Raw genomic sequence first — 18216 nt, 5'->3', positions numbered from 1 at the left:
CAACTTAAACACAGAGATCCTACCCTGAGAAACAACACATGAGTTGCCTGACATTCAACTGGCTTCCTAGATTTAACCTTGGCCAAATGATCAGAAAACAAACATTTGATCATAATTAAGCTTCCCAGGATGATCTGCAGACATGAAAAAAAAAAAAGTGCTAACTGAAATATGTTATTATCTTTTCCACTCTACATGAATAACATTCTTGGTTTTAAACAGTTTCTTGTGACTTTTAATTAACCAGTCCCTCAGAGCTTCAGTTTACTCTCGGGACACTAATAAGTGAATTTCTCATCCTGCAAGCCAAGAGTTGGATTTTTCCAGGCAAATCCTTGCTGTCTGGGTCCTTGGAGGGCCTTTTGAGCAGCCTTCTGGCCTTCCCAGAAATCTTCCTCTGCATCAAGGTATATTTTCTGCAAACTGCCATGAATCTTTACATAAACTGATCTTTCCTATCTTAAAAGAGGCAAAAATTACTGATACTTTGTCTATACGCATTCTCACCCTCCCCTTGCCTGGAGACATTTCAATAGCCCCTTAATTCCAACTTTTTAAAGCCATGACCTGCTACTGTTACAGTCTTAATTATATGACATTCTTTTACTTCCCTAAGAATTATGTATGACATTTTTCTCTTTTCAAAAAAATATATTTAAAACTAAAATGAATTTTTTCCAGAATTTCTCATGTTTCCTGGAGTACACAAACCAAAACTATAGATCACAATATTATAATAGGTAGAAATGCTAGTTTTTAACTTGGGTGACTGCTAAATGGGTGTTCCGTATATTAGCCTCTGTACTTTTGGTAACTTTGAAATAGTTCACTTTCCTAACGTGGCCTTTTGAGGAACTTAATGTGGTGCTTTGCACACAACAGTCCTCAAAAACTACTTTTGAAAGATAAAAAATATGATTGACTGAAATGAGTATAAATCCTCAAAGTCTCTTTAATATATAAGATAGATTGAGATAAGCAACTAAGGTACTTCATTCATAACTCTATTGATGCAGCCCCTTATTTTTCCCTCTTAGGTGATAATAGTGATTACTGAGACCTCTCACAAGGAGAGAAGAGCTTCTGTTTTTATGGACAACATGACTTGAATGTCCTATCTAATCCAGAAATTCTGAATTAAGAAAGTCAAGTCTGATAGGAAAGTTTTTTTTTTTTTTTTTTTCCCTAAGCTCCGTGGAAATGAAGGACTTGAACACTGCAATGTCAAACGGCTACCCGAGGGGAAGGTGCAAGCGGGCGGCACGCACGATACCTTGGGCAGCGGCCTCAGCGTGGTACTCGGGCTCCTCCTCGGGAGGGCTCTGCAGGAAGTACAGTTGCTCCGGCAGCATGCTGGCAATCTTCTCCTTCCCCAGGACGTGGGTGCTCAGAAGCGGGCTGACGCTGCGCTTCACTTTCTCTCTCCTCTCGTGGGCCATAATCTTTTTGGTCCGAGCCTTGATGTTCTCCCAGCACTTCTTCAGCTGTTTGAAATCCCGCAGCGACACGCTGGGCTGGGAGTTGTACTCGTGGGCAAGCGCCTGCCAGGTGCGCTGCTTGAGGGCAATAGTTCGCGCATCGCTTTTCTTACATTCCAGCACATATTTGTACTTTTCTACTAACGCCAGCAGGATACTCTTTTCCAATTCTGAGAAGTATTTGGCAGGTTTTATGATTTCGTTGTTTTGCATTTTCCACTGTGTTTCTCCTGGCTGTTAGCTATCCTGGAACAGGAAGTTTGAAACAATCATTATCAACTCCAGCTATAAAGGCATCAGCTAATCACTCAAGCTCCATCCCTGACTTGATTCCCTTGTCTGAAATACGGCACTTTCCCCCGCTTTAATACTGAGTTGTGATATTCTCAAGAAAACATTCAGAAGTTTACCAGGAATGGGGTTTTTACTTAGGAATAGATTTTCAAGTGGGGGTTCCGTATCTGTAATGCAGGAGAAGTGGGTCAATCCCTAGGTCGGGGGAATCCCCTGGAGAAGGGAATGGCTCCCCAACCTGTAGAATCTTTGCTGTACCTCTTGGCTATTTTGTGGTTAGCTGGTTATTGTGTTTAGTCGTGTCTGACTCTTCCATCCCACGGACTGTGGCCCACCAGGCTCCTCTGTCCTTGGATTCTCCAGGCAAGAATACTAGAGTGGATTGCCATTTCCTATCCAGGGGATTTTCCCTGCCCAAGGACCGAACCCACATCTCCCGCTAGGCAGGCAGGTTCTTTGCCTCTGAGCCACCAGTGGAGCCTGTTTACCTGGTATATGCCTGTGCGTTCACTCGCTTCAGTCATGCCCGACTCTTTTCGACCCCATGGGCGTTAGCCCACCAGGCTCCTCTGTCCATGGGATTCTCCAGACAAGAACACTGGAGTGGGCTGCCATGCCCTCCTCCGGGGATCTTCCCAACCCAGGGATCGAAGCTGCATCTCCCGTGTCTCCTGCATTGCAGGTGGATTTTTTTTTACCACTGAGCCACTAAGGAAGCCCCTATGTGGTACAGAACAGCCAAAAAAAAAGAAAAGCTGAACATCTATGTGGAACTCTATTGAGTTAATTTGTTTCTCTCATTCACCTAGAGCCAGACATCCTGGAATGTGAAATCGAGAGGGCCCTAGAAAGCATCACTATGAACAAAGTTAGTGGAGGTGATGGCATTCCAGTGGAGCTATTTCAAATCCTGAAAGATGATGCTGTGAAAGTACTGCACTCAATATGCCAGCAAACTTGGAAAACTTAGCAGTGGCCACAGGACTGGAAAAGCTCAGTTTTCATTCTAATCCCAAAGAAAGGCAATGCCAAAGAATGCTCAAACTACCGCACAACTGCACTCATCTCACACACTAGTAAAGTAATGCTCAAAATTCTCCAAGCCAGGCTTCAGCAATACGTGAACCACAAACTTCTAGATGTTCAACCTGGTTTTAGAAAAGGGAGAGGAACCAGAGATCAAATTGCCAACATCCTCTGGATCATCGAAAAAGCAAGAGAGTTTTAGAAAACATCTATTTCTGCATTATTGACTATGCCAAAGCCTTCGACTGTGTGGATCACAATAAACTGTGGAAAATTAAAGAGATGGGAATACCAGACCACCTGACCTGCCTCTTGAGAAACCTATATGCAGGTCAGAAAGCAACAGTTAGAACTAAACATGGAACAACAGACTGGTTCCAAATAGGGAAAGGAGTCCATCAAGGCTTCTATTGTCACCCTGCTTATTTAACTTCTATGCAGAGTACATCACGAGAAATGCTGGGCTGGAAGAAGCACAAGCTGGAATCAAGATTGCCAGGAGAAGTATCAATAACCTCAGATATGCAGATGACACCACCGTTGTGGCAGAAAGCGAAGAGGAACTAAAAAGCCTCTTGATGAAAGTGAAAGAGCAGAGTGAAAAAGTTCACTTAAAGCTCAACATTCAGAAAACTAAGATCATGGCATCTGGTCCCATCACTTCATGGGAAACAGATGGGGAAACAGTGGAAACAGTGTCAGACTTTATTTCGGGGGGCTCCAAAATCACTGCAGATGGTGACTGCAGCCATGAAATTAAAAGACGCTTACTCCTTGGAAGGAAAGTTATGACCAACTAGATAGCATATTCAAAAGCAGAGACATTAACTTGCCAGCAAAGGTCCATCTAGTCAAGGCTATGGTTTTTCCAGTGGTCATGTATGGATGTGAGAGTTGGACTATGAAGAAAGCTGAGTGCTGAAGAATTGATGCTTTTGAACTGTGGTGTTGGAGAAGACTCTTGAGAGTCCCTTGGACTGCAAGAAGATCCAACCAGTCCATCCTAAAGGAGATCAGTCCTGGGTGTTCATTGGAAGGACTGTTGCTGAAGCTGAAACTCCAATACTTTGGCCACCTCATGCAAAGAGCTGACTCATTGGAGAAGACCCTGATGCTGGGAGGGATTGGGGGCAGGAGGGAAAGGGGACGTCAGAGGGTGAGATGGCTGGATGGCATCACTGACTCGATGGACTTGAGTTTGAGTGAACTCCGGGAGTTGGTGATGGACAGGGAGGCCTGGCGTGCTGCAGTTCATGGGGTTGCAGAGTCGGACACGACTGAGCAACTAACTGAACTGAACTGAAACATTAAGGAACTGATAATTCCTCAAATTCATGTTAGGCACCTTTTGAACTACACAGGTCTCTCAAAGTTTTGTTACAGCTGAAGAGAAGAGAAGGCACTGAGTGGCGTAATGTAACAGATAATATAAACACTACCAAGATTTTAGAATCATCCGAAATCACCCCAGAAGATCTGACATTTCCATCACTATGTTTGTGGCTGCAGATAGGTCCATGCTCTTAGAGGAACCTCAGTTTCTTTATCTTTAAAATGAGGACTTGGAGTCTGTGATCCTTAAGCTATAAGGGCCACTTTTAAAAGTGTACAGTTCCATGTAAATAATTAATATAATTTCAGAGGTGTAAGGGCCTGAACACTTTAAAGATTGAGTCCAATGCCCCTCTTTTTTTTTCCCCTGGACATTTCATACAAATGGAATAATCTGTGACTTGCTTCTTTCACTTTGCATAATGTTTTCAAGGTCTGTGTACATTGTGGTGCATATCGATACTTCATTCTTTGTTATTGCCAAAGGATAGTCCATTTTATAGATATAGCACAGTCTATATCCTTTACCAATTAATGAATTTTTATTTTATTTATTTTTGGCCATGCTGCATGACATTGGTGCTAGTGGTAAAGAACCCACCTGCCAATGCAGGAGACGTAGAGATGCAAGTTCAGTTCCTCGGTTAGGAAGATCCTCTGGAGGAGGGCATGACAACCCACTCCAATAGTCTTGCCTGGAGAATCCCACGGACAGAGGAGCCTGGCAGGCTAAAGTCCATCAGGTCACAAAGAGTCGGACTCAACTTAGCACACATGCCCTTATCACTATTAGAATCCATATACCATAGATTAGCATATTAAAAACCAGAGACATTACTTTGCCAACAAAGGTCCATCTAGTCAAGGCTATGGTTTTTCCAGTGGTCATGTATGGATATGAGAGTTGGACTATAAAGAAAGCTGAGTGCCAAAGAATTGATGCTTTTGAACTGTGATGTTGGAGAAGACTCTTGAGAGTCCCTTGGGACTGCAAGGAGATCCAACCAGTCCATCCTAAAGGAGATCAGTCCTGGGTGTTCATTGGAAGGACTGATGCTGAAGCTGAAACTCCAGTACTTTGGCCACCTCATGCGAAGAGCTGACTCATTGGAGAAGACCCTGATGCTGGGAGGGACTGGGGGCAGGAGGAAAAGGGGACGTTAGAGGATGAGATGGCTTGATGGCATCACTGACTTGATGGACGTGAGTTTGAGAGAACTCCGGGAGTTGGTGGTGGACAGGGAGGCCTGGCGTGCTGCGGTTCATGGGGTCACGAAGAGTCGGACACAACTGAGTGACTGAACTGAAGCGTAGATTTTTATATTTTTAATAAATGTAAAAATATGCTATACCTTTTCATATTTTTTAAAAAATTGTATATATGTAACATACACATGAAATGATTACTACAATCAAGCTAAATAACATATCTCCTCACACAGTTACCTTCTATGTGTGATGAGAGCACCTAAAATCTAGTCTCTCATCATGTTTCCAATATTCAATACAGCATTATTAGCTGTAGTCTCATTCCTGTACCTTAGATCCCTAGATTGACTCATCCCACATAACCGCACCTTGTACCCCCTTAACCAACATCTCCCCATTTCCCCTACTCCCAACTCCAGTCCTTGGTATGCACTGTTCTACTCTCTGCCTCTGTGAGTTCGAGTCACCTGGTATTCTTAGTACCATTTCACAATTATCTCTTACTCAACTATGACTCCCTAGGTCATCTTGCCATCCTCCCCAGTGCTGACCCAGCATCTTTCACGCAACAGATGCTTAATAAATGTCTTATTCCACTGAACCTATGTGTTTTATGACCACATACTCTCCCACATCTTTTACTCACAGAAAACTTCCTACAGAATTAATCTCTCAGATTCATCGTGGCAAGAATGTCACTAAGCACCAGAGAATGCAGCAATAAGCAAGCGCTGCATTGCCCTCTTTGTGGAAAGGGCTGATACGCCCCGTCCTCTTCATGTTCTTTAAGCCTCTGAGTTTTCAGAATAACAGACAAGTATCAAGACACTGACGATGCAGACCATTTAAAACTGACCAGCCCGCTATGAAAAGAAATAGAAACTAACTTGAAAGGAGCCCCACTGGCCACAAAACGGGACATCTGAATAAGAGTGACAGGTACACTAAGATCCATCAAATTATCCTCTTGATCTTCATATTTGAAAAGTTGCACAGTTAGGGTGGAGGAGAAAGACTGTGGCTTTTAAGTTTTAAAACACTGACTTAAATTCACACCATTATACAAGTCAGCTCTTCACATACTATGTGTGGGGAGGGGTTACTGTAGTTTTTTATTTTTAATGTTTATTTGGCTGTGTCGGTCTTAGTTGCGGTTCAGGGAACCCCCACTGCGTCACGCAGGATCTTTCATTGCAGACTCTCTAGCTGTGGTATGTGGGCTTAGTTGCTCTGAGGCACATGGGATCTTAGTTCCCAGACTAGGGATTGAACCCGCATTCCCTGCATCCCAAGACAGCTTCTTAACACTGGACCCCCAAGGAAGTCCCAACTACAGCTGTAAATAACTGAAATCTGGGAGACCTGAGTGTGGAGGGGACCTGGCCAGATCAGAGAACCTTTAAATAGAAGCCAAGGAAATGTGGACTTAACATGAGGGCAATAGAACCTGGTCTGGTCTCCCACCATGTACCACTTCCTCCCAAAAGTTAAGGTCAGTGTGATCAATGTCTCCAGATACAAGGTGCCTGCCCTCACATTCATTATGAACACATCCACATCAAAAATCTAGAGCTTTAGACAAGCCAGAGGTGGTTTGGCCTCAGGTCTTGGGCAAAGAGAAATGTTGTTTAGTGCTAAGTCGTGTCCGACTCTTTGCAATCCCATGGACTGTAGCTTGCCAGGCTCCTCTGTCCATGGCAGGAGAATTTACCTTTGGAGACAAGTCCTGAACCGCTAAATTACCAGGCCTACGCTTCAGCCACGTGGCTCTAATATTCCTATGATGATCCATCCAATTCAGACCCCGTCTCTCCCAGAGGTCAAAAATTAATTTTCCCCTTCATCAATACTCTTATTTCCTATAAAGTAATGTTCCCAAACTGAAATTTATTAACACATGCCCCTTACAATATATCTCTTCCTATAGTATCTCTATCTACCAAGATGTCTATGTTCAATTTTATGTTCTATGGTTTATGTTTTATGTTCTATAGTTTTTATTATGAAATCAATAGGTATACCAAATGTTCTTAACCTACACACTACACTATATGAACCCCACCCCAACTCTTCTGCCCCCCCGATGTCTACCTTCTCCCATGCCCCACTCTTTTTAAGAATCACTGCTATGAGGATTGGGAACCTGATTCCCAAATGAAAAAGGGATTGTTTGCTATTTTGTTCTATTAAAGGTAATAATATCTTATACACAATGTACATTTTCTTTCTAAATAAACCTCTTTCTCCTATCCTTGATTATTTCTTCAAGATAAATTCCCAGGAGAGGAACAGTTGCCAAAAAAGATTAAAAAAATGCTCAAGACTTGTTTCATCACTGTCCTTCAGAAATGGTGTACCAACTGATATTCCCACTTGATTGACTTCTGCTGTTAACATTTTTTAATAATCTGTGCCAATAGTGGAGGTGAAAAATATGTCCCTTCATTGTTTAGTGATATATGAATTGCAGCTCCCAAGCAAATAGGCCACACTCTTGCCTAACAAAGTCCCTGTGATACTTAGTGGAATTGAAACTACAGGGAATTAGTTCCAAGCGCTTTAATAATTCCTCCTCAAAAGGTGTGCAGTACCACTAACTGCCACCAGGTGGTGGTGGGCTGGCGGGGATCTAAATTCATCACGGATCTCAACCTAACTGCGGCCAGTTCGGTCTCTAATAAGAGCAGTAATAACAATAGCAGATAACCATTATTGAGGCTATACTGTAGGCATGACACTATACTAACCGCTTAATATGCACTATATCACTTAATCCTCCCCAAAATAGCCCCTGAGAGCATCATTTGTTACACTGCTGAAACAAAAAAACTAGGAAAGTACCAGAAGAAATTATACAACTCTCTCAAAAGCAGATATTCAGAATTACCAACACCTGGGGACCATTAATAGCCTATTAACTAAACTGTTATTTAATCACTAGCTAAGTAAATCGAAAGTTACCAGTTTACTTTGCCTAATTTTGCAGAACAGCAGGCCTCCCTTGGCCATGTGGTTGCATCTTGACGGGCTATAAAAGGATTTTGGTATGAGACAGCTACCCCAAAGGTCCCCTATGGATTCCCCAACAGTCTTCTGAAGTGGGCTATACATCTCCACTAACCAATTATTATTCGTGTTTCCCATATCAGAAAAATGAGGCTCAGTAACTTGCCTGTGGTCACACAAATAGTAAGTAGCAGAACCAGGATTTAAACCCAGGTCTGACTCCATGCCCAGGCTGCTCTCTGCTCTACTTAGCCCACTTCTTTCAGACCTAGCAACAGCCTCTAGTGCCCCTGCTCAAATTACTTGTCAATCAGCAATCTAACTGTCAGCAGGGAAAGGTCCTAGGGCAGAGCAGCCTAGGAGCTATGCCTGCTTCTGCCCTTCTCCATTTGTTGGCTCCCCCGTCCCCTTTCCTTCAAACCCAGGGTCCCCAGTCCCCCACCCCCACCCTGGTGCCTTGCTCTCACTCTAACCAGGGCACTGAAATAATGTCCACTGTTGATCTGCTAAGAATGTGTGTCTGAAAAGTAACTGTAGCAATAATATGGAGCTTTCACACCTCAGGGAGACTGGACGCTGACGTTGTGCTGGAGCACCTGACTGACAGTCCTAAGTAAATGAACACTTCCCAGAGAAGGAGATGTCCAGGCACAGCTTATTAGTAGAAACGCCGAGACTAGAAAGCACCTTCCAGCTTCAAACTGCTCAGGAATGTCCATAACTGGTTATATATGACAACATGACAAGCCTCTGCTGCATCAACTTTTATTAAAAACTGCCCCCAGCTCTACTCAGTATGGATCATCTTTTCCGTCCGTTGTTCTGCTAGACAGAGTGCAGATGCATCGCTGTAGGACAACAAGCAGACCAGAGACCCTCACCTTGTGGGCCCTCGGCAAAATTTAATGAATCCATGTCTTTTGATGTGGACATAAAACTGCCTACATGCACAGAAGAGTATCATATGTGATAAAATAATCAGTACACCACAAGCTGCAAGAAAGCAAAAATGGTCAAATAAAATAGCAAAATCCAAATACGATGGAAATTCCTCTTGGGCTAAGCAAAGACCCATAGACAGAACTAAATAAAATAGCAGGATTTCAATACTAGAAAAGAACAAAGAGGAAATAATCAGCACAATTCCCAAAACAATAACACTGACTAAACCACCGGAAGACTGTAATAAGTACATTTAATATCCACCTTAAAAATCCATCTGTTAGGGGACTAAATGTTTGTATTCAACCCATCCCCCTAAAAAAACTTATTTGTTGCAACCCTAACCCTCACAGTAACTGTATTTGGAGATAAGCTTTTAAGGAAGTAATTAAGATTGAATGAGAAAACAGGCCGAGAAGCAACAGTTAGCACTGAGCATGGAACGACAAATGGACTGGTTCAAAATTGAGAAAGGAGTGCATCAAGGCTGTATATTGTCACCCTGTTTATTTAATTTATATGCAGAGTACATCATGAGAAATGCTGGGCTGGATGAAGAACCACAAGCTGGAATCAACATTGCCAGGAGAAATATCAATAACCTCAGATACGCAGATGGTTCCACCTTTATGGCAGAAATGAAAGAGGAACTAAAGAGCCTCTTATGAAGGTGAAGGAGGAAAGTGAAAAAGCTGACTTAAAACTCAACATTCAAAAAATGAAGATCATGGCATCCAGTCTATCACTTCACGGCATACAGATGGAGAAACAATGGAAACAGTGGCAGACTTTATTTTGGGGGGCCCCCAAATCACTGCAGATGGTGACTGCAGCCATGAAATTAAAAGATGCTTGCTCCTTGAAAGAAAAGCTATGATAAACCTAAACAGTGTGTTAAAAAGCAGAGACACTACTTTGCCAACAAAGGTCCATCTAGTCAAAGCTATGGTTTTTCCAGTAGTCATGTATGCATGTGAGAGCTAGACCATAAAGAAGGCTGAGTGCTGAAGAATTGATGCTTTTGAACTGTGGTGTTGGGGAAGACTCTTGAGAGTCCCTGACTGCAGGAGATCAAGCCACTCAATCCTAAAGAAAAAAGTCCTGAATATTCATTGGAAGGACTGATGCTGAAGCTGAAGTTCCAATGTGTTGGCCACCTGATGGAAGAATAGACTCATTAGAAAAGACCTTGATGGTGGGAAAGATAAAAGGCAGGAGGAAAAGGGGAAGACAGAGGACGAGATGACTGGATGGCCTCACTGACGCAATGGACATGAGTTTTAGCAAGCTCCAGGAGATGGTGAAGGACAGGGAAGCCTGGCATGCTGTAGTCCATGGGGTCACAAAGAGTTGGACTGAATGACTGAATAACAACAACAAGATGGAATGAGGTCATAAGGGTGGAGTCCTGGCTCAAGAAGATTAGTGACCTAATAAGAAAAGACAAGAGAGCTCTTGTTCCCTGCCTCCCCAACCACCACCAACCGCTGGTTACAAAGAGGTCATGTGAGCACACAGAGATGGCAGCCACCTACAAGCCAAGAGAAGAGGCCTCAGAATGAAACCTACTTTACTGGCACCTTGATCTTGGACTTCCTAAGCTTCCAGAACTGAAAGAAATAAACTTTTGTTGTTTAAGCCTCCCCCCCGCCCCCAACCAGTCTGTGGTATTTTATTATGGCAGGCCAAGGTGACTAATACACCATGCGATAATATTCTAAGTCCACTAAGGATGAAACGAAGTCCTAAAATTTGGGCAAAGAGTAGAGAAAGTTGGCCAGATTTGATCTCTACTGCCCTTTGTAGGAACCATGACCAAAAATCGTGACACTGGGACTTCAGACAGCTGTTAGGATATGAACTACTGCTCTTAAAGTGAAGACACGGGATGCAGAAAACCTGGGCTCAAATCTTAACTTTAGCACTCACTTAGCAGTGTGACTCTGGGCACGTCAATTAACCTCATGCTTCATCTGTAGTAAGATGAAGTAATACCCCCTACTCTGCCTTAGTCCCTCTATATGACTGTCCTGCAATGGGCGTCAAGAAGCACAGACTAGATCTTCAATAAATTTTAGTTCTTTCCACCCCTCTCAACCATACTGAACTGCTTCCAAAAGTCAAACAGTGGTCTAAATACAACATACACTCAAATACTTATTGGTTCTTCTATTCACTGGCAAAAAAAAAACCCCCGTCAACAGATATGTAATGAATTCCTGCCAAAGGCTCAGAACTGTCCTAGAATATGGGGCAGATACAAAGACAGTCTGAACCACAGAGCCTGGAAAGAGCACTGGCACGCAGAAACTGACAAGCGGAAGGACAGGCACACTGAGACCATAACACAGGACAAAGCACCCTGCGCATTCAGAACGGGGAGGAGGTTAATTTGCACTCTTCATGAACAAGAGAGGACATCTGAGCTAGATCTTTTAAGAATGTATAGGATATGAACAGAGCGCGCTGAAGGAGATCATGCAGATAAATAATTGATAAGGAAGGGCCTGGATTTTGAGTGGCGGCGAGTTAATGGAGAGGAGGCAGTGCGTGCCAGGGGCTGTTTCAAAGTGAGAAATGGCCAGGATGCGTGGGTGTGTACACTATGGTGGGGGATCAAGAGAAAGCAGAGGCAAAGAGAATGCACGAGGATTAAAGAAGCACCTGCGTGTGCAGGCCTTGGATGGGGGAGGGGTATGTCTTAAGATTCAGGAGAAAACAAAACAAAACAAATTCAGGAGATCACGGTCCAGTGAAGACACAATGCAACACAGTGTACTGTGGATGGACCGGTGACAAGACAGTGTGATAAGCACAGAGAAAGAAATGGGCCCAGGGGTGTGAGTCCAAGATTGGGGAGGACCTAGAATAAGGACCTTAACTCCCATCAGCACAGACTGGAATCAGAACTGCCATTAGAACAAAGAAGGAGAGTATACAGAACTGGCGAGTGAGCTGCAGAAAATGTGGCAGCCAATTCCCTGAAGGGGGTCCTGGCCACAGGTTATGGGTGATCAGTTTGTTCTAAAGCATAGAAAGGCTATTTCCTATCCTGGTCTATTGACTGTCTCCTCTCTCAGCATCCCCCCAAACTACCTTTTTTAGGGAACAACATTGATACTAACACGTTAAACTCACAAGGGACTTCAATCCAATCTTCTCACCTTACAGATGAGGAAACTGAGTCTCAGAGCAAGCTACAGGGGTTCCTAGAGACAGGGGAGGGGCTAAAAGTGAAGCTTCATTATTTGTTTTCAACCCCTCCCGCTATATCTCTTCTCTGGAACCCTCTCACCACCAAGATGCCCTTTGGCTAGGTACCCTCAAGCCTTCCCCATTACCCCTACTGAAAGCTTGAGGCCACTGCCCTCAACTCTGACACTCACTCTGTGCCATTAGGCAAGTCCCCTTTCCTCCTGTTGATTCCTCATCTCTAAATTATAAAACTACCATGCATGTTCCCTAAAGCCCCATCCAGTGCTGTAGCCCACACTAAGAACGCTGTTACAACGGTTTTTCTGCAACCTAATTTCCATGGTCCTTTGCCAAAGACACATAGATGGCATTTTCTGATTATTTATGAGGCTAGTGGGGCTACTAGCCAAAGAAAGAGAGCACTGCAACAGAATAGAGCGAACTCAGCAGTTTAGGGGAGGTTAGCCCAGGTTTAACTCTGTAGGTTATTTCTAAGTGAAATGTCTAAAGCAAGTGATGGACCCCTCCCTCACTACTGTAGCCCAAGCTCCTTGAAGAGCACCTGGAATACAGCAGGGAAATAAATACAGGGGAAATATATGTTGAAACTAACCTGCTCGCCATTTGCACTTTCTTTAACTAATTATATCTAGATGTTCCACTATCTTAAATTTCTCCTTTGATCAACGATTTATCCTAACAAAAATCATTTCATGGCTTCATCTTATAAACACTGCTGTACTGTACGCCAAACTTTTTAAATGTATGTATTTATTTTTGGTTGCACGGGGTCTTTGTTGCTGCGTGAAGGCTTTCTCTAGCTGGAGTGAGCAGGTTGCGGTCTGTACGCTTCTCATTGCAGTGGCTTCTCTTGTTGCAGGCTCATGGGCTTCGGTAGTTGCAGCACAGGGTCTCATTAGTCGTGGCTCTCAGGCCCTAGAGCACGCTAGGTTCCGTAGTTATGGCTCGTTAGTTGCAGCTCACGGGCTCTAGAGCACAGACTCGGTAGTTGTGGGACACAGGCTTTAGTTGCCCGCAGCATATGGGATCTTCCTGGACCAGGGATCGAACCTGTGGCCCCTGCATTGGCAGGTGGGTTCCTATCCACTGTACCACCAGGGAAGTCCCTGTATGTCAGTTTTAAGGGCCTAGCTAGAACTACGATGCCTTCCTGATTTCATCTGACACGGTGCATGCTCAGTCACTCAGTCATGTCTGACTCTCTGCAACCCCGTGGACTCCAAACTGCCAGACTCCTCTGCCCATGGGATTTCCTAGTCAAGAATACTGGAGTGGGTTGCCATTTCCTCCTCCATCTGTCACAGAGGTTAAGAATAATCAGACATTCCTGTTGCCGTGCACACCTTGCCATGTGCCTGCTCTCACGTGTTCAGACCTCTCTACTCAGGATGGCCACTCACCTGTGCCCTCTCCGCCTTCTTTCTTTCCTTTAGAAGGTTTTCCAGTCTATACCCAGCACTAAACTTGCTTCCTCTGGTGCTCTCCCTCCTCTTCTCCTTCACCACCCACTCCAGGTGGCCAAGTAACCGGGAAGTGTTTATTTTTACCATCTGTGTCTAAGTGTGACTGTGAGCAGAACCAGCCCTGTGTTTAAGGCAAGGGGCTCCCACCTCCTGTCCCCCACGCCCCTCATGGTTCCCTCTGCCAACCAGGGGAAGGTCCTTAAAGGTCCTGACCCCTCTGCTCCCCTCCCCCACAGCTCCATCCCAAACCATCTTCCCACACTATCTCAGTCTCCCTGAAATTCCCTTGGGATCATTATTCAAGTACCCTCCACAGAAAGTGCTTTTACAAAATGAAAGTCCCCTTACTTAGGTGTTCCCGCTCCGGCCTGCTTCTCATCTGAGGACAATCTCCTCTTCAGCAACACTCACCTCTTTAGCAACAACAGCTTTCAAGTCGCAGGGCCCAGGGTCCCATGTATTTACCTTTTGGTTCAGCCTCAGAATTACTCTGTACCAGTCTATCCATAGCCTCAGGGGGTCCCCTATCCAAGTATGAGCTCCTGTGGCTTGCAACTATATTTTATTTGTATCTTGAGCACATAGCTGATTCTTGGCATTTGATTGCAAGAAAGTAGGGATGTCAGGAAGAACCTCTCTCCAGCCCCATCCTCTCCCCTCAACACCGCATACATTTCCAGTTGTCTCCTGGCCACCTCCATCTAGCTGTTTATTATGGGTACCTCAGCAGTCTCCCAAAGCAAATGAATTATTCATTCCCAAACCTCCAATTTCTGATGATTTCAGCCACATTAACTCGGCTGAAAGCAGAAACCTCAGTGTGCGCTTCAATCCCATGGAACCACTCATCAAGACCTACTTCACATTTTACCTCTGTATCTCTTCTCTGCGCTCCCATCCTCATTGCCTGTGTCCACAGTGAGCTCTAGTCTCCCAAAATGACCTCCCAAACTTCTGGCCCCTCAAGGAATCTTCCTAAAACACAGTGATGATGCCACAGTCCAGCATGTAGACCTCTGGTGATAAAGCCCAAACTGCTCACAAGGCATCCAAGGCTTTTCCAGATTTGGCCCCGATTACAGTGCCCCCCACCCCGCATACCACATCCCACAACACCCTTTCCCTGTATGTTTCAACCCAGCCAGGCCAAACTCACCTTCATGCCTTTGAACTTTTTGTGTTCTCACGCCTCTGGACATGGGGCTTCCTCTGGCTGGAATCCTTTACCCCAAAGTCCACCAAGGGCTTATCTTCACCCCTCAATGTCCAACTCTCATGAAATTTTTGTGAAGGCTTCCTTAACTAACACCCAGGCTATTATGTTGATTTTATTTATAATAGCTTCCTCCTAAAATGAGTTTGAGACCGCTTAACAACTATGTACACTCTGCAACTAGGTTGTGTTTCTTTTTTAAGAGAGAGAATAATAATAATAATAATAAAAAAGAGAGAGAGAATATCAGGGCAAAGACAAGACATAGGTAAAAAAAAGAAATTAAGAGTTGGTGTTGCATTCAAAACTTCTATGATAACACCTCATCTTGTTAAATCTTGTTAAAGAGGTAGTTAGCCCTGAGTCTTCTATCCAGAATGAATGAGTTACTCTCCTGTGAGCTCATTGCCAGCTGTAGATAATTACACTTCCCTTATTTTCTTTAATTTGCTCATTGTGTCCATCTCCTTCACTAGGCTGGGAAATTCCTAAGGGAAATACATAATTTCTGACTCATCTCTGGGTCCCCAGCATGAAGCACATGACTCAGCATAAGACTGGTGCTCCAGAGACAAGAGTTAAACAAATGTCACCGTGGACAGGGGAAAAGGTCCTAGTGCTTGTTGAGCTCCCTATCTGGCACTTGAAAAACCATTATTTAATCCTTGCAAAAAATTACATGGCTGAGAAATGGCAGACCTGGAACTCAAACCTCCCACTATCTGTCTCTCCAAAGCACCTGCTCTTTTTACTTGGCACAGGACTCCTACTTTCACCATCACTATGTGTCCAAACACCCTGTCCTTCAAGACTGCTTTTCAAACAACCCTTCTCCAAGAAGCTTTTCCTGCTCACTCAGGAGAAAAGTCAGCCTGAGTCGAGCCCCGACCTTCCACAACACTCAAGGAAGATGCAGTCACAAGCTGGGAGAAGAGGGGAACCTTCTGGGTACTTGAGCACTAGGGGGCTGGGTAGGTATCCTGCACATGGTGTTCTGGGGGCCTCAGTGCTCCTTCTACCCCCTACCCCATGGTACAGTGCCTGGGCCTTCCTGCCTTTCTCTTTTTTCTTCAGGGTCCGGAATCTTTCCAGTTCTCCTCATTCCAAACTGAACCCCCAAATAATATCCTCAGGCCCACTGCTTATCCAACCAAGGGAGCTGTATTCAAACACACTCCTTCATTACATCAATTAGGTCTTTGTATTTTAAGCATCTTACCAATCTTTAGGGTTGGTGAGCATCACAATCTCCTCAAACATATTAAAAGAATGTAAAGAATCATGAGAAGGGACCATGGTGCTTTAGGAGGCCCTGTCATCCAGCTCTCAACCCAGCTGAATACTTCTGGGGTGGCCTAGGAGTAAGAAGAGACAATCCATTGATCTTGCCCCCTGGATCCTTCCCCCACCCGTCCCCCTTCCCTCCTTCCAGATAGGATGCCTGGTCTCTAAGGGCAGGATGAAATCTTGGTCCAGAAAACTGCTCAGGTTGTGGTCACAGGTCCCTCTCTCCACTCAGGGCTTCAGAATCCTCCATTTCCTCCTAGTCCACCCCTTGTCTCTCTGGTCCCAAACTCCCAGAGCAGTCCTCAGTCCTAACTCTGGAACTATGTTTTTGAATTAATACTTGACAATTTCCTTGGTAACACAACTGACTTATATGATGCTGAAATGCACACCCCTGGCCCTGATATTATCCTACCTCCCCGTTTTAAATGTGTAATAAATATATCCCACAACTGCTCTCCTTGACATTGCAGGGACATCTGTAACCTTAAATGTGACCATGCCTAAGAAACACCCAATTTCCTTAATCAGAATAGGGAGGCTAAATTCTTTTCTATTTCCTACTCCTAAATAAAGATTACTAGTGCCATTTACAGTAGCTACATCACAGCGCCAGCATGATGATTTAATTAGATAACTCATGCCAACTGTTTGGTACCCAGGCCTGGTATGTAGAAAGTGCTCAATATGTATGATCATTTGCGTACCTCATCTCTCACAATAGCACCTGCGGGTAGGCATTACACCACGCACTCTCAGCCACCATCCCTCTCCCCCACCCACTCTCATTTACAGGAGCTGCAGCCAGGGCTCGGAGTAAAGGCGCTTTCCCAAGGTCAGGCGGGCACCGCTGTGATGCTCCGCGCTCGGCCCCAGAATGAGGGACCCCGTCCCCTCACACCTCTGTAAGGGACACAAGGGGTCTTAAAGAAGACAAGTATGCAAAAGCGCGAGCACAGTGCCTGGCATACTGTGAGGACACTGAGATGGGGAGACGCCGGCACTGAGGGTCATCAGGTTTCTCCCCCACCCCCGCAAGCCGCTCCTCTGCCCTCGGAGTCCAGAGTCCCCAGACCCCGGGTACGTCGCTGAATCTCGCCGAGGTCCGCGCCCTGGGGCTTTGTACGCCGCAGGCCGGCCCCACTCACCGAGTCCCATCGCAGCGCGCGGAGGTGGCCGTCGGGCCTGCGGGGCAGGGGTCGTGGCGCCTGGGCCGGAAGCGCGCCCTACCGGCCCCGCAGCCCCCGCACGCCTGGCCCGCGCCCCCGCCCCGCTGCGACCCGCCCGCCCGGGGAGCCTCCTACCTGCAGCGGCGGCGCAGCGGCCGCGGCGATCGGGGGAGGGGCCGGCGAGATGCGAGCGCGGGCGGCCTCGACTCCTCTCGCAGGCTGGGCGGCCGGGAGGGCCGCGGGCTCCGGAGCGCCGGGCGGCGGCGGCGCGCCCCCGGCCGGCCAGGCCCCGCCGCGCGCGCAGCGGCCACAAAGCCCGGGAGCCGCCGCCCCCTCGCGGGCCGCCCGCCGCCTGCGGGTCCGCAGGCGCCGAGGAGGGCGGGAGCGCGGCCCCGCGCAGTCCCCACCTCCCCGAGACGCGGTCGCCGACCTCCCCCGAGGTTTGGGGCGGGGCGCAGGGGGTCTCCCGCCTATCCACCCCTCTCCCTCCTGCCCGACATCCTTGTGCTGATTTGAGTTCCGTCTTCCCACCTTGGGGGACGAGCTCCTGAAGGGCCTCAAAAACTGTTTCATTTCCAGGA

The 18216-nt window shown here is 45.8% G+C and overlaps 1 protein-coding gene across 2 annotated transcripts in view; it reads right to left on the bottom strand.

Annotated features, from left to right (window-relative positions):
* Nucleotides 1-17942, bottom strand: part of MSANTD3 (Myb/SANT DNA binding domain containing 3) — a 29118-nt gene extending 11176 nt beyond the window's left edge. The window contains exons 1-2 of one of the 2 annotated variants that reach the window (XM_018052532.1): nt 17771-17942; nt 1274-1724 (exon numbers count right to left, since the gene is read on the bottom strand). In XM_018052532.1, coding sequence (XP_017908021.1) covers nt 1274-1691 — 418 coding nt within the window. In that variant the 5' untranslated portion in view covers nt 1692-1724; nt 17771-17942. Of the gene's footprint in view, nt 1-1273; nt 1725-17614; nt 17739-17770 lie in introns of those variants that run through there. The other variant, XM_018052533.1, reaches the window with a different exon arrangement.

This window comes from Capra hircus, chromosome 8 (assembly GCF_001704415.2).
Source record: "Capra hircus breed San Clemente chromosome 8, ASM170441v1, whole genome shotgun sequence".
NCBI classification, from domain to species: domain Eukaryota; kingdom Metazoa; phylum Chordata; class Mammalia; order Artiodactyla; family Bovidae; genus Capra; species Capra hircus.
The sequence above is the reverse complement of the archived record's forward strand: the minus strand, read 5'-3'. Positions and strand labels throughout refer to the sequence as shown.